This window comes from Watersipora subatra, chromosome 1 (genome assembly GCF_963576615.1).
Source record: "Watersipora subatra chromosome 1, tzWatSuba1.1, whole genome shotgun sequence".
Classification (NCBI taxonomy): domain Eukaryota; kingdom Metazoa; phylum Bryozoa; class Gymnolaemata; order Cheilostomatida; family Watersiporidae; genus Watersipora; species Watersipora subatra.
The window spans coordinates 69248830-69274120 of NC_088708.1; the positions used below are offsets into that span (position 1 = coordinate 69248830).

The 25291-nt window shown below is 38.2% G+C and overlaps 1 protein-coding gene across 2 annotated transcripts in view; it reads right to left on the bottom strand.

Moving 5' to 3' along the window:
• Window positions 1-23949, bottom strand: part of LOC137403211 (inhibitor of nuclear factor kappa-B kinase subunit beta-like) — a 64922-nt gene extending 40973 nt beyond the window's left edge. Inside the window, exons 1-4 of one of the 2 annotated variants that reach the window (XM_068089416.1) lie at window positions 23875-23949; window positions 22889-23002; window positions 13350-13565; window positions 3252-3413 (exon numbers count right to left, since the gene is read on the bottom strand). In XM_068089416.1, coding sequence (XP_067945517.1) covers window positions 3252-3413; window positions 13350-13565; window positions 22889-22978 — 468 coding nt within the window. In that variant the 5' untranslated portion in view covers window positions 22979-23002; window positions 23875-23949. Of the gene's footprint in view, window positions 1-3251; window positions 3414-13349; window positions 13566-22888; window positions 23003-23381; window positions 23451-23874 lie in introns of those variants that run through there. The other variant, XM_068089415.1, reaches the window with a different exon arrangement.
• Between the last annotated feature and the right edge of the window lie 1342 nt (window positions 23950-25291).

Below are 25291 nucleotides of genomic sequence, written 5' to 3' on the forward strand. Positions count from 1 at the left end.
AACTCATGGGTTTATCTTCTCTCGAGTCTCGGGTAATAGAAATTTTGAGCATGTCGATCTTGCGGGTTCGGGTTTTGACTGGCGAGTTCGGGCTTTGGTACACGGATCCGTCGAGTAGAGTGGACAAAAACTCTTTCTATTGCGCCCTGCGCTCTAAGCACTGTTAATGCTGCAAGCACAAATATCGGTCGATAGAAAATAGTAAAATAATAAATAAATTGAATAGAATTATAATTGCACTGTAAATTTTAAGATATGTCTGATGTTTGAAAATTTTAGACATAAAACCCGTATAAACAAACCCGATTCCCGAAAAACCTGTTGGCCAGGAAGTACTCATGTCAAGCACTACCAACTACCTGGTAGTTGAAAAACTCGAACGGAAGGGGGCGGAAACTAAACCCGTTGGCGTAGAAGTACTCGCGCCCAGCACTAGTACAGCTGCCAACACGTTTGGTAAGGAATGAGATCAATCACACTCTATTCAAGATCAAATTATAATTTAGAGTCAAAATTGCTATCAGTTATATTTGTTGGGTTTTTATTGGTTACATAATATTATTGTATTAAAATCATTTTTGAAAACGTTCTCAACTATTGTACATTTGAATTTAAAAAAAAGCATTTCAAGGAGAGATCAAGAATAACCTATAGCCTTGTGGCCACCTTCGAAAAAACACTGGCCATGCATCCACCAGAAAACAACCTCGTAAAGATATTTATGCATTATGACCTGAAACATTTCGTTGGCTTTAGAGTTTCTTTCAATATTGCAATCGGAAAACTCACCTAAGGCTTCTCCTTAGACATATATTTTATTTTGTTTCTTTTAGGTATGAGCTCATCTCTCTTGCAGTAAACTTATTGCCGCAAATTTTTGCATCCTGTAAAGTGCTTCACATTTGAACAAATTGAAAATGTTTATGTAATGTTTAATTTCAAACATTGAAAGAAGCCATTTTAGGTAGTAAAGGTTTTCATTCATCCTCAGCCTGAAAATGCGCTATAAAAAATTAAAATTAAAAAATTAAAAATGTATATTGAAGAGACTGGCTGTATGCTGACGATGTTTTTTGTGGCAACGTGTCAGTAGAGATAGAAATGACATGTGTGACTGGTTGGAATATTTTATTCTGATGACCTCGATTCCATTTTAATCTTTTTGAATGCTAGTGTTTAATCTATGATTCACAAAGACAACTGGGTTTCACACAAACAGCTAGTTATATATGACAAAGATATTCTCACACGTAACAGACAAGTTACTACTATAAACTGGAACTTTTTATAAAGCGCTTCAGATAATTATTTCGGTAATTAAATTTTTGTTTTCCCACGACCAAACACGAGCGAAGCGATTGTTGGGAGATTTATGATAAATGCATATGTGCACACAACTGCCAAAAATTATTCATCAACGGCCGTCGCAAACCCTTGTACCGAAATCTCATCAACAAATTTAACCATTTTTCGATGGAGTCGTTTAAGTATAATAACTATACAAAACACATATAAACCTATTTAAATATGTTACCAAGTCTTTATTACTTGTAGAAAATTTCCTAAACCTTACCCATCTGATTATACATAAATAGATTATTTCGGCCTAAAATCGTTATTAAAACTTGAAAAGCCTTATTTTTATCAAAATTAAGATTGGCAAACGAAACGCCGAGCGACAGATGATAGAACCACTAAGTCGTGCGCATTTCACGAAAAAAAATCATGCACATTTCACCAGTCTATAGTATTGTCCAATTGCCGAAAGTTTCTGTAATTAACGTAGAAGTACTGGAAAGTAATCGTTTCTTTTTTGCCGATTTCAAAGTAACTGACATGCATTTATGAGTACTTTGGTATTCCAACTGATGTCCAAAGCAGTGAAAGTAAAGGAAATGACGATGATATTTTTTTTAACGATTCTTATGAAATTATTGCAATGTTTAATTATAAGAATAATTATTCGATTTTGTAAGATTTAATTATAAGAATAAGCATTCGAATTTACAAGATCTAAGTATATAGTGACCGATGTTGGGCAATATGTTACTGTTATTATTTTTTCTAAATAGTTTTGTTAAATAGATTTTCTAAAAATCTATATAAATATCACAACTTCTTGATATTGAAATGATACGTTTTGATATTGAAATGATACGTTCTTGATAAGTTTTGAAATGTAAACAAAATTGTGCATTGGTTTTCTATTATTACTGTATTACTATATTAATAATATTGGTTATTCTAATAATATCAGTGCATTTTACTTCTAATATTGCATTTCTCCTATTGCAGGGGGAGAGATATAACCATATAATTTTTTTCTTTCATTATTGCTGCTTGTTGTACATAATAACACCCAGTACATTACAGCTACCATTGCAGTTATCCTATTGCACTGCAGTGTCATTTGACTGCTAATATTGCATTTCTCAACCATCAGTACCCTTTCTGTTTTCCAATATCACTTTGGTTGTGGGCTGTATGACAGGGGAATTTCTAGTCTATGGTTTGACTTTTCATGAACTTGAAATGTTTTTGTACTGATCATTAACCTTTTTTTATCTTGTTTATCTTGAAAAATACCGCAATGTAAATAGATGCATATTATTTATTATTATTATTAGATGCATAAACGTTATTTTAATCACAAACTGTAGACAATCCGTATTAAATCTATATTATTAAATCCCATTTTATCATTGTCTGTGTCTGTCTGTTAGTCCCCATAAACCCTATGAGTTTCCAGTTTGGCTGATTTCATCCAACTTCACACATATTTGCTCCGTGCCTTCCACCAGGTCACTAAAAATATTTGGTTTAAAGCCCTTTCTATTTCCTGAGAACCAGCCTCTTGAATGCACCTGCGGGCAATCTGACTAAAAATGAAAAAAATCCAAAGCATGGCTGGGTTTTCTACTAGTAATAATTACTATGACAGCACTTCAGTAACTTGACTGGAGAATTGAGCAAAGACATCAATACCTTCATAGGGCAAAGGTCAATTCTCATTGATCAATCTATTTGTCAACACACCGCATCATTCAGTAGAGTCAGTGCGTGTAACTACAGCAAATTTCTAAACTACTCGCTTGCGAGGCGGATGTGTGTATAGCCGGTGTGTGTAGCCGGTAAAAATCTAATATCAATAGCAGACAGTCGCATCAATGATGCTTGCTGCCGGTGCAAAGCTCCCTCACAGGTAATGACCCTGAGTAGGAATAGACGCATAATGTAATTGTCCTACATACATCTTTCTCATCGGGACCTCTCTGTTGTATGACGATATTCTCAGGTTTGATATCACGATGTGTGACATGCATGTTGTGTAAGTGCTCGACTCCGCTGGCTATGTTCTTTACAAGCCACCTCAGTGCCGATTCCTTCATGCCGCACGGAGCCTTCACAAGCATCTGTATGACATACATAAGTATGATAGCTTCTTAGTTACCTCCTTCCTAACTAAGGAATCTTACTCATAATATACTGTCCGATGGGATAAAATATATTCAAGAAATATGAGAAATCTGCCAATTTCTGGAGACACTCATTCATAGGGCCTAAATTTCGATAAGGAAATGCTTTCCTAGGCCTAAATTGTCCATCATTAACAATAAAAAGTTTGGTTTTTACATGGCTAACGCTTGATTGGCCGAGGATAAAAATAATCTGATAAACAAGTGCTGTATCAAGTTGAGAGAGCCAAATTAATCACTGCACTTAGACAGGACAAGTGCCAGAGCAGGCTCATTACGTACATGTTTTTGACACACAATTGAACAAAAAAATATTTTCTTCAGCTACACAAACTTTTAATAAAGAGCGCGTGTGGCAAATATACCCAGTAAAAACCACAGCGAATAGACAAGTCCATGTTGATTTGGAATATATGTCAAGTAATAATCATTATTGTATCAGATATGTGTATCAGATACTGTGTATCAGATATATATTCTTGGAACCATGTCTATAGTCAATAAATACTAGTCAGTCAAATAGTGGGTGTTTTGAACAGAGTGTTGTTAGCTATGTAAAGGTTTAGGTTTATTGTATGTGCAGTTTATTATCATGGCAAACCATGATATATTGGTAATGCAAATCACAGTATATGGTCGATCTTGCCCAACTTTCAGTGTGTTTAAAAAACTTAAAAATATTTCAAAACATTTGCTCGATATAAAACCTAAAGAGAATCTGACTTGCTCCTGTATAAGGCTTTATGAGCTTCTGATTGGCAGCTAGTAAAAGCAGCTGCGAATCAGAAGCTCTTTGACACTCATTCTCGAGAGTGACAAGCCAAGAGAAACAAGTCTAATCAACTTCTTAAATTATGGTGGTAGCTATAAACTTCCCATGTCATAATTTCTTCAATCGCAATGCTATCAAGTTTTCAGTATGATACTACAACATGTGATGAAACCCCAATAGAGAAGAGATCAAGGAAGTTCCTGTCATATACATGCGAGAAGACTTACGAGAGGATTAAAAACAAAATGCATAGATTGTGATAAATGTCGAGTTTATTAACCATTTAATTAGAGAAAATTAAAAAAAATAATAAAAGAGTTAACAGAGGGTATCTATGTAAAGGCAGCTGGCAAAACCTTTGGTGTGAATACAATTACTCTAGCATATCCCTGAGAAGTAATTCCAAGGCGACTGGACAAAACCTTTGGTCCAGTCCAAAGGTTTTGTCCAGTCGCACTCAAGCATATCCCTGAGAGGTAACTCCCAGGCAACTGGAATTGAGCAGGTACTAAGCTTAAACCATAACTGTCACATACAACTTTTATGTATTTTCTAGGTAAATCAGACATGCTGATTCCAATTTTGTACTCAAAATAAAGATCGGTCCACTAACCTTCAAATCCATGAAGGCTTTTTTAGGCTAAAGCGTTTCAATATTCGTCTCGAAAACAACACAATCGGCATAACAAGCTCCGCCCATGAATATGTGATGCAGCCTAGCCTTTTAGGAACGGAAGTTAGGATGTTTAGCCCGATTTAGAATGATAGATATGGGTGTTTTAAAACACATTATTATTCAAATTTAGCCTGTAAAATAATCTCAGTCGTTTATGAAAGGTAGATAAACTATTTAAAATTGCTCATAGCTTGTTACATGATGTTTAATAGGCTGAAGGCCGGGAAAAATGGGCTCAAAAAAGCGCAATTTTATCACAAGCTAGCGTTGTTATCGCGCTTTTTGAGCCCATTTTTAAATATGACCAATTCCATATATTCTGGACACTACATTTGATGAACATAAGTCATGGCAGATTTTTGTTGGAACAACATAGAACTGATTTGCTGCTTATTATAGGTAGCAACTGATGGTGTTTAGCTCCCACTAATACTTCATGGCTGTGAAGTTGTCCATTTAGCAAAAAAGTTTAAAAAAGTACCCCTTCTGGACACTACTCGATAGAACTGTGAAATTTGTTTTCGATTTTCAATGTCAGAATTTATCGAATCGCCCAGGTTTGCCAAAATTAAACTTGGTTTACATTGGAGTAGCACAAACCAGCTTCACAATGATGTATATCTCGACCGGTTTTAACCAATTCTAGGCCGAGTACTTGCAAAAAATGAACACACCATACCTTCTGGACACTACATTCTGGACACTACAACTTTGTCCACTATGTATTGTCTATAGAAATTGACTTTTCTTAGCTGAACAGTTAGTTCTTAACAGAACTTTATTAGCTGTATTTATTACCAGGAGTTGATAAATTTATTTACAGCATAATATAAGAGGACAAAAAATGTTCGAATATTATTATGACTAATAAAAATGTAAGTTTATGATAAAATTATTTTTTAAAGCAGCAAGACCAAAAAAACGTAATTAATTTAAAGAATTTAAAGTCCTTTTTCTTGTATTGCTCGCTAACAACTTGGGAGTTTTCAAGTTCGTAAGATAGAAGCAAAGCATCATTAGGGCTTATAATTGGCACCGCAGCCAAAATAAAATTGGCATGAACGAGTTGAGGCTTGTCCTTGGCAGGCATTTGTAGGTTCCATTTGATGTGGCAGTCATGAAATTAACATGTATCTTATTTTGATCACTGTTGATTTTCTCAATTGATCCTATATGTGCTCCACATTCATAAGCTACAGCTACCAGTTTTCCAATAGCGAAGTGGTTAGGAAGACTAACATTGTGACCAAGAGAAATAACCACAGTTGCAGGTGCCAATGTACGGGGATGTGGAGCTGGCGTTATTGGGATGGTTTTGAGAAAATTTGTTTTAGTTTCAAAGTTGAATGTATGAGTGGTTGAGCAACCAGTGCAACGACAAAAAGAATTTCGGTTGCCGTCTTTGGTTTGACGTAGTGAACGCCATGGGTGCTAGGCAGAATTTATATTCCTTCCCAGATCTTGTCAAATCCTCGCCTTTGGTGTTCTGCAGCAATGTCTTTTTTTAACACAAATGTGACATCGACAGCCTGGTTTGAAGATGCAGCCGCATTGAAAAATTCAACGACATTCCTCGCTTCAACTTTACCAGCTTTCACATGTGTTCATACATATCTTTTCACACACTCACCCACCCCATCAACCGCGCCTTTGCCATGGCTGGTAGCAAAGTAGTTCCACTCAAGTGAAGCATCGAGTGTCTTTTGTACATGATACAGATTAGAAAAAATATATTTTGACTTGAACAACAATAATAATAATTGAAGGGATTACTAGTTTCGGCTATCATGAGTAGAAAGCGATTTGTTTGATGTTTCCCCTAAAAGTTTCCTAGACTGTTTTGTCTCTCCCTCAACAAATAATCTCTTCACCACTCAAGAATCAGAGTAAATGTTGAGTGCAACTATCTATATATAAATATTTCTCAAAGTATGTGTGTGGATATCTGTGTGTCATTCCGGCTATAGATATAGCTTTAGCGCGTGCTGATTGTTTTACAGATGCGGCCACGCTTCACGACGCCCCTATTAAGAAATATTTTTTGTGAGGTTCAATTACTATATTCTTTCGGCGCGGACAAGTATACTGTATTTGTGAGAAGAGCCTCGAAATTCTCTCACATTTTGGTCATACAACGTACGATATCTCATTTTTACATTTGTACTAGTATCGAGAGATAATAGTATCCTCGTATTCAAAGTTTTGACGGCTGTCTTCTGGTGGAACAGTAACCTTTTTCAAACACACACACTTCTATGCAAGAATTTCAATTACAAAAAACGAATATTTTGTGTAAGTTTTATGTATGTACCTCCCAAGTTAGAAAACAGATAATCACTTATGTTTATGGCATTATAGCCAATTCAGATTTTCGTGATTACACAAATAAGTAAAATAGCAGCACTCACTCTGATGGTGGAGAAAGTAATAGTTTTGTAAGAGTAAGGAATGTTGTAGAGGATCGTTTTAGCTTCGTAGTGATCATAGCTTCACATCGCTTTATCAATACACAAAGTATAGATACATTGAATTTATTGCATGGCAGCGTTTTTTAACATATTGAAGTTCTAAATAAAATATGTAACAAAACTGTTTTAGATAATTTGAAATTGAAAAAATATTGTTTACATATTATGAAGCAATATCCGCATTTTTCTGTAAAATGGATGGCCGTCGGCCGATAGCTAAATTTGTACATGGATGTTATACAAGAATTGTTATTATTAATTCAACATATTCAGGATTTTTATTTTGTTTTCCCAGTTCGTAATAATTGTATCATTAACGAATCATCCTTTATTGTAATCGTAGCAAAACCGACTTAATTTAGCTATACTTGCTAATTATTTCACATTTATATCTAAACCCTTTTATAGTTGTTTTGTTTTTTGTAATTTATTTGACCTGCACTAAACCTTTTCCTCATGATATGAATTTTGAAAGTTACGGTTTGACAAAGTTAGAAAACCTTTACAGTTGTTTTTATTTTCTATTAAATTATTTCAACTACACAACACTTTTCTCATGATATGTAGTTGGAAAGTTAGAATGGCGCGTGTTGTTATATGTTGAATAAAAATCAATTTTTCTCGGTAAAGGCTTTTTTTTTATTTATGTTGTTTTAGTTTTTCTCTTGATTCATTTGAACTGCAGAAAAAATATTTTCTCATTAAATGAAGTTTAAAAGTTAGAATGGTAAATATTGTATATGGTATATTAAATACAAATAAATTTTCTTACCAAAGACTTTTTTATTACCCAGGCAACGCCAGGTAGCACAGCTAGTTCTTCTATATGTCTAAGACCTTATAACAATGCTCCGAATACACTTGTAAAATATTAATAACAATTTGAAGCTACAGCTTTCTCACTTCTGGACACTACAGTTTCTTCTGGACACTACAATATTTTGGACACTACCAAAATGAATACCATTTTTTTAAACTGCTGAATTACTGTGAAACAAAAGTTTTGCTCTTAAAATTTTTTATAGAGGGTACTAACAGAGGATTTGAAGAAAAATTTTTTTTGAATAGTGTATGCGAGAAATATCGAAACTTTTAAAGGTTTTCCCTTCTGGACACTACACGGGTTCATATGTTTTTCTTGTGTTTATATTTTCAAGGATTAAAATTGAGAATGACATTTTTTTCTATTTTATGTGATTGCTGATAATGTTAGCATGCATTATAATTGATAGTGTCTTTGTGAACAATTGTATAGTTACACAACATGACCATAAGGGATATCAATGTTTTTTAGATTTTAGCTCTTTTCCTGAGACACCGTCTTTGATACCCTATATATATTTATGTGGCAACATGAGGTTTAAAAAAATAATAGCATCATGACCTGCAGACTTTTAGCTTCATTTTGATACCCATATTGTTGGTGTACTTTGAATTTTAAAAATCTTCACCGAGGTTGACGTTCATACGGAATTGGCCATATGCAATGTTAAATAGCTTATCTACCTTTCAGAAAAGACTGAAATTATTTTGAAGGCTGAATTTAGATAATAATGGGTTTCAAGACACCCATCTCTATCATTTTAAATCGGTCTAAACATTCCTACTTAACTTCCGTTCCTAAAAAACTAGGTTATGTCATGTATTTATGGGCGGAGCTTGTTATGCCGATCGTGTTGTTTTCGAGACCGATATTAAAACGCTCTAAAAAGCCTTCATTACTCTGAAAGTTAGTGGACCAATCTTTATTTTGAGTACAAAATCGGAATCAGCTTGTCTGATTTACCTAGTAAATACGATAAAAGTTGTACGTGACAGTTATGGTTTAAGTGTAAGAAGATTTTCACATTATTTAAGAAACAACATTTTTATTTTCTAACTTATAGCAAACCTAAATGTATATTTGCCTACCTTGGCTTCTTCTTGTGCAACAGAGATGGTTCAAGTCTTATGAGAAATAACGTGAAATTGGACTAGTTATGACTTTAACCGACTTTAAAAATCATTAAGCATTATGCACTAGCAATAAAATGTAGTTTGCAGAAGAGCACAACAGACCTAAATTATTTACTAATGGCAACTAAAGATATCCTACTCGATAACAAAGCCTCACATTCACTAGTGTTACATGCTACGAAGTTTTGTCGTATTTTTCATCTTCGTAGCATGTAACTGGTTCAAAACGTCGAATCTTTAAATCTTCAAAGCGATTCAAACCTCCGTTTCAAGCACTAGTGTTACATGCTACGAAGTTTTGAGCTTCGAAGTTGTGGTTTTGATCGTAGGAATGAGGAGGTCGAATTTACATGATACGCAAGAGTGGTCGCACCACTCGCAATTATTCGTAGCTGATGAGTTTACGTGCTACGAAGAAATTGTAAGACAACTCCGTGTTTTCTATACTAGTCTGTTGCGCTTTTATCTACAACGGGGCGTATAATTTATATCGCGACTGGCATTCCTAAAATGCGTCTACGGTCAAACGTCAATGTCAAAGCGTGTAAGAAATTTTTCTTTAAATTTCGGAGTTGATATATTTTTACTTTGAAGATAATATTTTTAAAACATGTGCATTAAAAACAGAGATGTTGTAAGGACGTCACTAATGAAAACTATGAAAATCTAACCTCCGATCGCAAAGATTTGTGTAATAATACAAATATCGATGTTTACATGATACGCAGTACTTCGTTGTTGCTACGATGTTTTCAAAAATACCCCCCCCTTGAAACGGAGGTTTGAATCGCTTCGAAGATTTAAAGATTCGACGTTTTGAACCAGTTACATGCTACGAAGATGAAAAATACGACAAAACTTCGTAGCATGTAACACTAGTGTACAAAGCATTGGCAGTCCATAATATTTACGTTCTATAAAAACAGAGAAGCTTCAATGACAACAGAAAGACCCAAAAATGGAGCAGCTGCTAGTGCAGACATACATCACTTGCAAATACAGTGAAACTCGGATAACTCAAACTTCAAGGGACCGAGCAAAAGTGTTCGAATTATCAGAGTGTTCAAGTTATCAGAACACTGTCACAAGTCCATGTATTTACTTATTTATTAGTAGATACATGAACATATATAAACTATAATATAAATCAAAAGCACAAATGGCTTGTTTCAAATTAAATGCTTCTAATGTAAAGTTTAAAACGTTTTTATCAAAAAGTATAGAGATTTTTCTATCACTTGAGATTGGTTTGTTGTTTGAGGTGATGTTATTGCCAGGACGTTTTTTATATTGACATTGGAAAAACTTGATCGTTGCTGAAATGCTCAAAGAAAAGACATCTTTTTCTTTTGAGCGTTTTACCCACGATCAATTTTGCCAATCTTTCTTGAAGTTTATGGAAAGATTACTTTACTTTACCTGGGATTCGTTAAGAGCAACACTCCGAGGCAGTTCAATTAAAAGTTTTACGAGGTTTTACGGTACATTGTATATCACTCACGCTTTTTGAATGGATACTTATTGAATGTACACACGTATTTTGTGTTTAGGTCAAACAATGAATAGTTTTTTTTAGCTAAGACAACGTATACGTTTGACTACCACAATTCTTAAGACGTTTTAAACATTCAACATTCCGACGTTAATTCAACACGGAATCAACGTCGGAAAACTATTCATCACGGGCTAGCCGGGTCACGCACTCAAGGATTTTCGCCACGCAAATACAAAACAAAAACAACATGCTGTTTTTGTTTTGTATGTGCGTGGCGAAAATCCTTGCGCCCGTGACCCGGCTAGCCCGTTCTATTCATCGTATAGCAGTATAAATCAAATTTCACCAAACCTTTAGAACAGTCGTTGACAAAAATATTTTGCCGATGGAGGTAATAACGACGCTTATGAATTACGAAAAGTTGAGGTTTACCTCCATGGCTAGGAATAAAGTGATTTTCTAAAGCGATAGCAACCGTTTCGGTAGCCGTTGGGCAAAAAACAGTTCGTTATAACAGTGTTGAATTCGAGTTATATAGAGCCATTTATCATTGCGTGGGAACGGACCAAGCAAATCCAGTCGAGTTAACCATGTGTTCGCTATATCCGAGGGCGAGTTATCCATGTTTCACTGTATATGCAAAATTGGCCATTGCCGAACTATTTTTAAAAATGTCGAGACTTGACACTGTCACATTTCCTTCAGGGCGCTACGTTCAAGTTAGAAGCGAGTAGGAAACAGCATGCCCTTGGGTTACGATGACCCTGCTATACGATTTTTTTGCCCTGCAATGTAGAACACGCTGATTGTTCACCCTCTCTATACGAAATATTTTTCGCCATACAAAATCAAAGAAAATTTCTCTTGAAATTCAAATTTGGCAGTCAGTGTTCTGATTACACCGGAATAATAAATATGCCAATATACGATTCACCAAAATCTCTCTAACAACGAATAAAAGAGACAAGATACTCGATCTCGCTTAGTTCAGCGTTAGTCGTCATTGTGAAAACGAAACCGGAAACAGATACATGATAAAATTTCAGTGACGAAAAAGTTGAAGTTCAGCAAAATAGTTAAAATACATACTAAAACTTAGCTTCAAATATGTGTTTAGTAAGCTAAATTCATTTAAGTTAAATTCAACATTTATTTTATACGTCTGTCTCTCCCTCGAAAGTAACAACTCTCTACGGTACATACCACATAATGTTACATTATGTGGTAGGTATTATTTGTTACATACATACCACGTAATGTTACGTTTTATTGCAGATCATAACCACTAAATACAGTGAAGTTACTGTAGGTAACTATAGTTACTAAGGTTAACATATTATTTTGTTACTAATTTTTCCTGTGTACTATACATATATAAAATTTTGATGATTTTTACCAGGGGGTGTTTGCATTGGATATTTACTATGAGTTTCCATACCCGTCTATATGAAATTTTCACCTTACGAAGCCAATACTGGAATGAATTAAAATCGTATGGCGATGGTCCATTGTAATGCGAAAGACTTAGATGGAATAACCTTAATAATGCATACAGTAGACGACTTTATAACGTATACCTCCTATAACATAAATTTCAGATAACAAAAATTTATGTGAAGTTTTTGCTTCGTACTACGTAAAAAATTCCATACAGCGTAAAATGTCAAATCAGGCGAGTTTTAAAATTATATCGCGTACTGCGTTATATCTATTATATATAACTTTCGTAACATTGCAGTTCGTCATGATAAATTGTCAGATGTGTCGACCAAACAGAGAATAGGTGGCTGCGCAATTGTTCATAAATACTCAGAGGTGATCGATTGGTGCAGGTGTTAAAGCGTCGGTCCACCAACCTGAATGTGACGAGTTGGAGTATCGTCAAAAGTTCTCAGTTATCCTAACCATGACCCATGGGTACAGATAGACGATAGACAGGTAGTGCCGCTTTTTATAGTAAAAATATTTTGTTTTGCTTTATTGTCGAAGTAATAATATTTCTATTAGTTTTACTTTGCAGAATATACCTTGCTGTTTAGAAAAAATAAGCAAATCGTTATAAATGAACGTCGAAGATGTGCGCTCCCTATCAACTTATTGTAAATTTACCGCTATCATGGTCTATAAAACCAGTAAGTTAATCAGGAAAAGGAGAAAAGTTGTTGATGCAAACCAATAATACTGCAGTTATGGTACAGCCCAGCCTAGAAATATCTGAGAGTCGACCGCAATTGATACATGAGATTACAATGTGAAACAAACATTTTCATATTTGTTAGACATTCAACGGAAGCTAAAAGCCAATTGATCTGTTTACCATAAAACCGTTATTTTAGGAGATGGGAAGTTGGAGACTGACAAGACAACTTGAATAACCATTGGATATTTGTCATACTTTAGCTAACATGGATACTTCAAACCCCACTCGACGAGAAAGTCATTTTCAATTACATGTAGATGATCTAAAATGAAACAACTCATGACAACCGTCAGAGGGAATACTGACCTTGCGGAGGTCCCCACCCTCACAGTATTCCATAATGAGGGGTACGGGCTCGTTAGCCCGTGGTACGAGCTGTTTTGGAGTAGGCAAAACTCGAACGATATTGTCATGATCAATCCTTTTCATAATTTCGACTTCATCTCGCCATCTATCGAGAGTAGTTTGGACAACGTCACCGCTCAAGTTGCATTTCTTTACAGCAATCTTATCTCCAGTTTTCTGTAAACACAATCAGCTAGAGAGGAATTACAAACTAGTTACAGAAGCTCCTAAATCAGGGATACGTATAAGCATCTGTATGATGACTCCCGATGAGCACCAAGACAATGGACATTTAGGAAAGACTATCCACTAAGAATTAGCATTATACAGGAAGTTCTTTAGTAGTGGTGAAATCAATGTATAATGACCATAAATTATACCAAAAAGTGATCAGTGTCCATGATGGCTAAGCATAAGCAAAATCCTGCTAACACTAAGAGTATGAAAGGCCAGTGTCGTTGTGCCAAAGTCAGCACAGTTGTGCCAAGGTCGGCACAGTTGTGCCAAAGTCAGCACAGTTGTACCAAAAGTCAGCACAGTTGTGCCAAACGCCAGCATAGTTGTGCTAGCTCAACTCAAACTCTTTCTACATATCCTGACAAGGCAACTGGGTTGCAGATAATTTGGGACATTTTGACTCTTTTGACCTCAACTCAGTGAAAGACTTCTCTGTATCACGATTCTTTATCATTTATATATTTGCGGTTTAAATTTTTATGATAAAGTTGGTCAGGCCGCTTCGTCAATTTAAGAATGTTTTATGAATATGTTTTACCAAAATGTTTATTTAACTAAAGCATTTATTGTAATGTTTTGTAGCTGTAGAACAAACTTGAATGAAATCCAAAGACTTTTTTTTAATGTTTACTGCAATGCATTACAGTTTTATAAACAAAGCAACTCTGTTAACAACTCAACTTTTTATGGTGAAATTTGAGTGTACAAATTATTTTACATATGATTTCCCTAATTAGAGTCATCTACCTGTAACTACGACTGTGGTATGCTAATCAACACTATCTTATAAAATAAATAATTGTCAAATATCAAGAAAAGAGACTTCAAGACCAGACTACATAACATTCCAATTGGGATTACTCTCATTTGGAGAGATACTGCTGAAAGAGTAAAACTGTGATTTACAATCATGAGCTTGAGTATGATATGTAACCGCAAATACTACAACACTTCTGAGGATACACCGAATACTACAACACTTCGGAGGATACACCGAATACTGCAACACTTCTGACGATACACCAAATACTGCAACACTCCTGAGAATACATCAAATACTACAACACTTTTGAAGATACACCAAATACTGCAACACTTCTGAGGATACACCAAATAATGCAACACTTCTGAGGACACACCGAATACAACAACACATCTGAGGATACACCAGATACTACAACACATCTGAGGATACACCAGATACTTCAACACATCTGAGGATACACCAGATACTGCAACACTTCTGAGAATACATTAAATAATGCAACACTTCTGAGGATACACCAAATACTCTTAAACACTCATCTGATTAGAAACTCAAGAATGCGCCAGTAAGAACAATTCTTCGCAATGAACGCATTCATAGATTGTTGTCGTAGCAATTTGAGTTGAAAATCAACACGCAGGCTGGGGGCTAGCTGACTGAAAACGAAAGCAATCCCAGGCAATGCTGGGCTGAATGCTAGTATGTATTGGCAGAGCGCTGTGACCATGGATAGCGAGACCATTCATATGACCGGCGTCGCAGTCAGACCGAGTTTCATTATCACTGCAGGAGACCGGCTACCGGTGAGCGGGCTCGGCATGCTAAGCTACACAAAATGAGGAGATCGCGCGCAGCGATAAGAAAAAGGGCAGAGCCTATCGCACTCCATCGATATATATGGAGCTTACTACCAGTGATTAAGAAAGCTAGCGCAGTCTCTCTGCATGACTGTTCATTGTATGCAAACACATTGACTTCATGTATACTTATATATTTATGAGAACTATATATTCTTGTTGCTAGTACACCCGGTGTATTTATCCTAGTGGAGAGTAAAGAAGACTGGCAGTTCCCTTTTTACTGGTGGCAGCGGTAGGATCGCGAATCTCAGCTCCACAAGAAGCAGAGAACACTGAAGATCCAGTGTCCAGAGACGAGATTCATCCCTTATTCCGGCGGGCTGCGTTGCTGGAGCAACGCTGCCCCTTGATGATCGGCAAAAACTCGTCCGAGTAGCCTGAAGAGTGAGGGTCTTCCCTTATCTTGGCAGGCCATGTTGCCGGAGCAACGCCATCTCTTGATAATCGGTGAGCACTCGTCCGAGTAGCCAGAGAGGGAGAACATCCCCGATTCTGGTAGGTCGTATTACCTAAAGCAACGTCACCCCCAGAAAATCGACGAGCACTCTCAAAGGAGGGATTAATTCTAGACATGGTGAGAGTGCGAACCGAGGCACACTGGCTGGCTAGCCGGCATACTGGAAAGGATGATGTTGGTGCCCCAGGCCCAAGTAAGCAATAGGCAAAGTGGCTCCAATACTCGGGACCCAAAGATGTAGAGTATTTTATCAGCAAATTCCAGGAGGCGGCGGAAACTAACAACTGGACTGAAGGTGTGAGCCTGCTACATTTCCGAGAGGCCCTGAAGGATAAAGTGGAACTGCGAAAAAGCCGACTGCGTAGAAGACGTCTTTGATGTGCTTCGAGCCTGGTTTGGACTCTCCCCTAGGTAGGTTAGGCGTAAACTGAGCACTCTCAGGTACAATTCTACAAAAGCATACCTGCCAGGTAAAACGCTTGGTCCGTGTGGCATACGATGACTTGAATGCACCCTATAGGGCCGACATGACTTGGAAGCTGTTCTGCAGCTCCATAAACCACACCAGCCTACAGCGACACTCGACTGTGCCAACAGACACCTTAACAAAAGCAATCAGAGCAGATAGCGAGTTTCTTAAAATCAAGCCCATCGGCGGACATCTGGGCTGTGGAAGGAGTTCCCATAGAACGGACAGCCACGGCCCAGGACCAAACGGTCAGTCAGTTGACCCTAGTAGTGCAACAGCAGCAGTCACAGCAAGTACAACAGCTGCAGTAAAAAAAGAGCTGCCCTCAGGAGACTACAGATCACAAAAAACCTGGAGAGTTGGGGCTGTGGGAGACAAGGGCACATTTGACAAAACTGCCCAGTAAAAAACTGCAACACCGGAAAAACAGCTCAAGGCTATAACAGTAGTGCTGAGTACTGGTTGCACCAAAGCCCCCAACCCGCATTTCCTGGCAAAAGAAACATGGCTGGCACCAAGTCAAAAGACTGTTTTGATGGCTGGCCCAACCAGATACCAATAGAAAAGTCCTACTAAGAAGGGTTCCAGTCTGGAAGGGGCCGAAGTAATGGAGAGCCAAGACAAAGGTTGGCACTCATCATTCTGCCCAAAACGACAGCAAGGAAGACTTCTGTTGTGGTTCTTTAGAACTACTATCAGGCTTTAGAAAATCTGGACCCTGAGTACCTAAAGGATGAACCAGGCATAGCAACATGCCCCATACCAAACCACACCAGGCTGCACTACCAAGAGTACAATCGGAGATCGGCTTGAAGGACTCTGCCTGAGGCAACTTCGGAAGCCCATTTTAATGGCTGACCCGACTTGCCAAGACTGGCCCTTCCAGCTTGATCAGTCACTTTAGGGGCCTAATCTAGGAGTGTGAACACATGAAGCTATCCTCGGAACTGAGTCAAAGAACGACTAGCCGGCTCGCAGTCAAAAACCTGCCTAAAGGTGGCAAGACCAACTTGCTTTACCCACGTCGATCAGACTTCACAGACACACCAGAAGGCTGCCCTGGCAGTCCAGGCCCAAAAGGTTTGCTTTGTCCGGCTAAAGTAGTGCCGAGCCAGTAAGGGCACAGACACTGAGCTGGCCCCACTCCACTAGTTACTTCCTCCCCTGAAAGTTGGAGGGGCGTAGATGCACTACAAACTTGCTGAGCAAACAAATGTTTGACAAGCTCCCTCAGGACGAGAGGGACTCGAAAGAAAGTGACAGTCATGGACCCATGGCTGATAAGACATGACTGCCTTTCTATGGAATCAGGTGACTGCCCGTACTACTCCAGGAAGTAAAGACCTTGGAGGTTTTTGTGGGGAGCCACATCAGCGAACACGCCATCTTGGGAATGCCATTTATGGTGGCTCACCAGTGGGCCATGAAATTTCAAAAGCCGGTGGTCTCCGTAGACAGTAGCCCCTTGACCTGTACGAATAGGCATGGTTGGCTATTGCTTAGCCCAGTCGAGATGGTGCGCAACATGGTAGTGCCAGGCAAAACTGAGATGGCCGTCCCATGCTGAGTGACCACCAAAAACTACTGCCTATTAGGAGTAATAGAGGGTTATCCGGGTGGGCTGTCGTTGACTATGAGCTTGAACGCGGTCGTCACGCGGTGCCTCAACCTCACAAACCAACCTTTTACTTCTGAGCCAGCATCTCGGTCGGCAAGTATATGGGAGTAGAGAACCACCAGGTGCATGATGAACCATCTCTCTCTGACCCGATGTAGTGCTCCGGGGTGCAAATATGCCTAATGTATGGGTGGGGGCCTACCTGGAGGACATGTTTGCAGAGACAAAGCAAAACTGCAAGGAGCTAGGGCAAGCTGAGCGACTCGCATGGTCGCTGACATGGTATCAGGGCTCGTTCAGCACCGGCGACGGGGATATGAGCAGGACCTCTGAGGTGGGACAATCCATTCCTCTGAAGGATGAAACCCGTTCTATCTGACAGCCTCCACATCGACTGAGCCTGAACAAGGCAGAGGCCAAGCGTAAATGCCAAAGGCTGCTGAGCAAAGGACTCATCGAACTGGCCAGGGGTGCCTAGAGCTCTCCGATGGTGTTGGTCCAAAAGGACGGCAGATGGCGGTTTTGCATCGACCACCGATGACTAAATGCTGTTGCGAGCAAAATGCCTACCCCCCTTCTCTGGATCAATGATTCTCTCGATGCACTATCCAGCAGCAAATACTTTAGTACACTGGACCTGGTCAGTGGCTACTGGTAAGTACCCTTACACACTGATGCGCAAGAAAATTCAGCATTTGCTACTTGTTTCAGTCACTGAAAGTGGAAGGCCTTGCTCTTTGGTCTTACCTCAGCACGAGCCACTTTCCAGAGACTGATGAAAATGCATGTTACACAGCTTGCATTGGAAGACGCCATTGCTCAGCCTAAATGACATCGTCATCTTTGCCCCTGACATCGATACGCACCTGCAGCGGTTGGAGGAAATGTTCCAGCATTTGAAGAGAGCTGGGTTGAGGCCCCCTAAATGAGCGCTACTCCAATTGCAGGTTCGATACCTAGGTCATGCAGTCAGCACGGGGGGTGTATCCACTGACCCAGACAAGACACGGGCAGCTTGTGAGTGGCCAAACCCCAAAGGGCTCAGGGAGTTACAAAGCTTCCTGGATACAGTAGGCTATTACTGGCAGTACATATCTAACTTCGCCACCACAACACAGCCTTTACACCGACTGACCGGTGAGGGTGAAGAGTGGACATAGGGCAAGGAAGAGGAGACGGCCTTCGATGAGGTGAAGGAACATCTATCCTCAGCCCCTGTATTGGGCTCTCCAGATGTCAGTGGTTCCGAGGACACAAATGCCAGCAGTTGCGGAGTGAATGCTATGCTCTCACGAGTACAGGGAAGAAATGAGATAGTGATCGCAATCTTCAGCAAGACCCTGACGCCAGTGGAGACGAATTACTGTGTAACCCAGAGGGAGCTGCTTGCCATGATAAAGGCCGTAAAACATTTCCGGTCCTACTTAAATGTATATGGTGGGCTGTTCCTTCTGCATACAGATGATGCTTCTCTCCAATGATTATGTTGATAAAAGGAGCCCTCTAATCGGGTGGCCAGATGATTGGAAATCCTAGCAGAGTTCCAGCCAGTATACACTGAAACACCGAGCCGAACTCCGCCATGAGAATGCCGATGAGCTCAGCAAACTGATCTGTTATGACTGCCGGCAGTGCGAGGTCATCGAGCTGAGAGACGGATGGCCGACTCACAGGGGGAACTTGCCATAGAGAACCAGAACTCATTGGAAGAATTTGAGGGAATCCGCCTACCGTGCTAGAAGACGTCAGGACTGCGCGAGAGGCAGTCGGTCGCATGGGCCAGTTTAATGCTATGGCAGCCAGAGCTGGCCCAAGACATTAAGATTATGGCATGACTCGAGGAGACACCGATGAAAAGCTGGCTCATATGCAAGCTGCTGGCCAAGGACCGGTGGCTATTATGTACCACGCCATCGACCGAGCTGAGGAATTGATGCGGAAGCAGTTATAGCTAGGTCAAAAACTTAGGCAGCTGCACAGGATCTGATCGTCCCTCAGGCTACAACCAGATGGGGAACTGGAGGCCCAGACTTCCCTCATGGCTAGCTTCGGTGGTGGTCAGTTGGTTCGCCGGCCACCAGGGAGGCAAACGACTGGCGGATCACACCCTTGCCACTCTGGGGTGGGAAGGACGATCAGCCGTCTGTGACTGATCTGGTGCTGGCCAAGAATGACAGCCATGGTGAGAAAACTGATCAAGAGCTGTGAAGTCTGCCAGGCAACAAAGCACAGTGGCACCAAAACTACAGGCGTCAGGCATAAACTCTTTGCTGGACACCCGTGGCTAAAGGTAGCCACGGACCTAGTGAGCCAGGTGCCAGTCACCAAGAGGGAACAATTGGTGCTTGTCATCTTGGTGCTCATGGACCATTTCACGAAAAGGCAGGATACCCTGGCCCTCCCGAAGGTCAGAGCCCCAGTAGTAGTGAGTGTGTTCTAATAGTTGCATTAATAGTACTGATTGTATATAGTATTTAGTATATAGTATATATTGTATAATAATATTAGTACTATTAGTATTAGCACAATTAGTGCTATTATTGAGTGGAACATGGAGAATTGAAGCTACATGTATAATATTAGGTGGGGGTTCAGCTTTACCGCACTACGAAACCAGTGCTCTTACAATAACTCATCTAAGTACACAACGAAGTATAGACTAAATAATTTCTGTATCAGAATTATCATCAATCGTTGTGTTTGTCTCTTAAATGTGAACTTACACAACATTTCACTAGATCTTATCAAAAAGTATTAGTATTTCTCTATTACTTGCGATTGTTTTTGATGTTTGAAACGATCTGACTGCCGAGATGTTTTAAGATTAAAATCGACAAAAATCTATCGCGATTAAATTGATCAGAAGAAAAATATGGGGCGCCGCAATGATGTCACTAGTTTCGAGGCTGCCTGCCTCTTTCATTATTGATATCGACTATTGCGTTCAAATTGCAGCGTTACTTGTCTCTATTCTGTTGGTCTCTTTGCAACTACAGACGACATAATTGCATTACGTTGCTTTTAATCTTGAAACATCCTGGCAGTCAGATCACCTCAAACATCGGAAACGATTCCAAATAATAGAAAAATACTACGACATACTGACAAAATCTACTACAATTTTGAGTAAGCGCACTTTTAGTGAAGATCTATGCAAGTATGCAAGCTAAGACTGATGAGAAATTCAAGATTTGGTTTACAACAGCCAAATTTTAAACAATCTTAAATGACCTTATGACATATTTATTGTGTTGAATAAAATATAAGTTATAAAATGCGAGTTGTCATAAATACAAACTCCCATCTAATGAATTCTCTAGTTAACACATAATGACCTATTCACCAAAGATTTAAATGACTACTTAAAGCCCCAGTAAGTAAAACTCATAGTAACTTATAGACATACTAGCTGAATCATTTAGTGCTAAAATATCTAACTACAGATGTCATGCTTTCGTACGTTTTATTAACCTTATAATAGTATTATAGTTTACCAGGTTCATGCTGATCAGTGTCGTAAAATATTATTTTTATGCAAGAAACTATTGAATTCGCTAACCACAAAAATAATAGCAGCAAACCAATCATAGAAGTGTTTTAGTATTTCTAAAATGAATTATGACGAAAGTAGCCACCATTAAAATGACAATGAATTACAAAGATTCTTTCTAGTTGGCCTGTTAACCCAATTTTAACTTTGATTGGAATGAATGCTACCTGCCTAAACTGAAATCTTACAGATCAACCTATGCTGTGCATTAGCATTCAGTTGCTAAACATCTACTGTCAAATCCGCAGATGCCGAGTGATGCGCATACAGATGTGCTTGAATTATAACACACATACACACGCACACACACAGACGCATACATGCACATGGAGACATGAATGTGCCTACACTGGACACGCAGATGTAGCCATACCATAAACATACGCACAGATGTGCCCATACCATGAACACACACAGATGTGCCCGCACCATAAACACACTCAAATGTGCCCACGCCATAAACGCGCGTACGGATACTGATACGAATTATGAGAAGATTTGGGAGCTGATGCATAGCAATATAGCTAGATATTCTGGCTATTTTATCACTAGCGCTTGTGGATGAAGGCAGACAATAAACCAAATATCAAAGAACATACCGTAAAACCTCTATTTAACGCCATGGCGCTGTATTTCTTAACTCTCACCCTATAGCGGCATTTTCTTGGCGGTGTCATTCAAATAGAATATGGTGTTGTATTTTTCGACTAGCTCATCAGAATTTTGGGAAGATATATTCAACTTTTTCATGGGTAAAGGTCGTGAAACGATACTAACGTCACCTATATTTTAGCTCTCCTTCCGCCGGAGCGACATTAATACTGTCGGTCTCAGCACTGTTGCTAAACCGGTTTTAATATACATATGTAGAAGTATCAGACCGAGTTAAACTAGGAGCTAATTTGTGTAGGCCTATAACATTAACTAGACACGGTTATCAATTAGTTTGATGGTGTCGCTTTCAAAATTAAAAAAAAATGTAAAGCTTGCGATACGCCATAACAATGGCTGTTATTACGCTGAACGGTAATCCTGAAGAGCATTCTAATCATTCATCAAAGACGTTAAAGTCTTAAGGTCAAAGTGTAAACCAGATTATGGACGAATCTGAAAACAATAGATTGAATTTAGACCTTAGTGACTGCAAATTAGAATGTAGTTCTGATGATTGTGATGATCGATCTTTTCAGGTACACCTTCTCTCAACCATAGTAACCACTACAGCAACAATAAAAGAATTGTTATTGATATAACCGAGTCGTTATTAGTACCATTTCGTGGACACTTTTCTACTGACCACTTTCAATTATGGGTTCGGAAATATTAAAGAATGTCAAAATTTGGGTCAAATAGAGTAGGGGGCGTTCAATTAAAATGTGGCGCTGTATCTTTTAACCCTTCTACCATGGTGGGATTCAAATAGAGGCGACGTTTAAATAAAGGCGACATTTAAATAGAGGCTACATTTAAATAGAGGTGGCGCTAAAATAGAGGTGTTACGGTAATTTCAGAGCTGCTCAAACAAGGAATGACACAACCTTACCTGATTTTTGTACAAATAAACTTGACCAAAACCTCCCTGGCCTATTTTGCATTCTTTTATCCACTCTGCGCCCTGCTGAGCCTGCGCCATTCTTCTGTACCCAAGTCAAAGAAACTAAAATGCAATTTATAAAAATGTCACGGATCAACAAACATCTGTGATATTTTTTGAACATCCGCTTTACTTCTTAGATGTTGGTATACGCAATGAATTGTTCCAAGTCATTATTTAGTGATTTACAATTTGAATTGTGTCCAACAGACAGTTGCTTTGATATGTACATTATTAATTAACACATGCAAATATGTTGATTTTATTCAAATGAGTTTCCAACAACTGACTTGATTGATGATGAAAAAGTGATTTGGGTGCAATTATGCAGACAGTTAATTATTAATAAAATCTTGGTAACTAGTCGTTATATAAATCATGTTAATTCTTACTAACTATTTGTTATATTTAAATATTATTGCAGAGAAAAAAGCTAACTCACAATGAAATATGCCTTTAAATAATTGACATTTTACTATGTAGCTCTACATTTGTTCAAGAGCAAGTACGATGCGTGTTATCGTGTGTGCTAAGTCAGTACTGATTATAACAACTTTATAATGCATAGTATACGATAGCCTAAAATCGTAGTGACAATGTATCTCCGTTCCTGTTTTATTGCTTCTTAATTTAATCTTCTGCTAGTCCAATGCTACGAATATAGTTGACACACTTTACCTATCTTGGGTCTAACCGAAATTTAACACAGATAGGTCTGTAATAAATGCCAGAATAATACTATTTCAATAGCTCATTGTTTTATCAGAGTCAATGTTTTTTTCCCGATATACATCAACGCTGGCCTATGTAAACGATTCTAAAATTTAGTACGTATTGAAAATCTACACGGTTCAACGTATTTACTATAATATTGTTACAATAAACATGTGAGCATTTTTTATTTTGGTGAATTACAGAGTACTAATTTATTGTACCTTAATGCAGAAACCCTATAGAATGAAAAACTTATAAATCTACGATAAAGGTGAGAAACCTTCCAGGATGCTTACATTTCTTAAAAGTTTCCAAATGATCATAGTCTGGGAAGCAAATGTTCTGTAAAAACAATGCATTGAAAACTTCTGATCTAAAAAGTGCTATCACAAAACATAGAATAAATCAATGACTCGTCTATGAACATTTATAGATTTGACTACATTCATGATCACGTGCTAAAATAGTTTTGTATTAAGGGAGACAACTTCGCCTAAATCCAGCCCAAATCCTAAATACCAGCACCATTACTGGCGGCACCGAGTGAGCTATTTGAGCGCTCGGAATACCACGTGGGCATAACAGCAGTGAAACATCCGTAGTTGCGCTTTGAGCGTCGCGGGAAATCGGCCGTTTCTAATCTAGTGTTTAGAGCCTAATGTTGTACTTGTTACGCAGTGTTAGTGTTGTTAATGTCGAACCTAGATACCAGGTTCCTCAACAATGCACGCATAAGCGTTAAAAACTTCGTATTTTTTTGCAATGTTTTTTTATTGACATTACTGACTGTATAACCGAACCAGAGATTAGACACCGAGTGAGATGGATATCATTATATAATTGTGAAATCTTTTAATATATTGATATGAATGATTTTTTAAAACCAACAATATGAAGTTGAGATGTTTTTGAATCGCTCTTAGTGTTGCAAAATATAAAGTTTACGAAAATATGTACATTTTCAAATCGTATGCAATCACAGGTTACTTATCATTACAGTTATTTTGTGTTACAGTTAGTAGGTAGACAGTATTGATACGTATTTATAAAGGGTTCGATGGTTGTGACTCAAATTACTGGCTAACGTTAGATAACAATTATTGTTAACTCTATTTAACACTCATAAAATTAGTGACAATCACCGTACATAATATGAAGGCTGACCAAATTCTGGAATAATATAAATGAAACTCAAATACTAAGTCAAAATTAGATCTTCACGCTGGCAGTCGTGCATACCTTTCTACCTAGTTCTCATATGTCTGACAGTATCAGATGATCAAATAAGAAGTCGTTAGAGAATGCTTTTTCGTATTGACACTTAACGTGTTGAATCAAAAGTCTGTTTACAGATAAGGTATGAATAATAACAAACATTGAACAACCAAAAGCACAATGAACATTGATTATTAAAGTAAATACAGTGTTTATGCACATGAACATAGCTAACATAATGATTACACATACTTTGTGTAACATATGTGAACACTCCTTGCCTTTTCCAAATATGTGAAATACATCTTAAAGTATGTAGTGACATAAGTTAATAAGCTTGGATATCATGACACATACTGCAGGTGAAAGCTCGATGAATATGAGATAATGACTACTATTTTGGGTAGTCTATTTTTTGTTCTG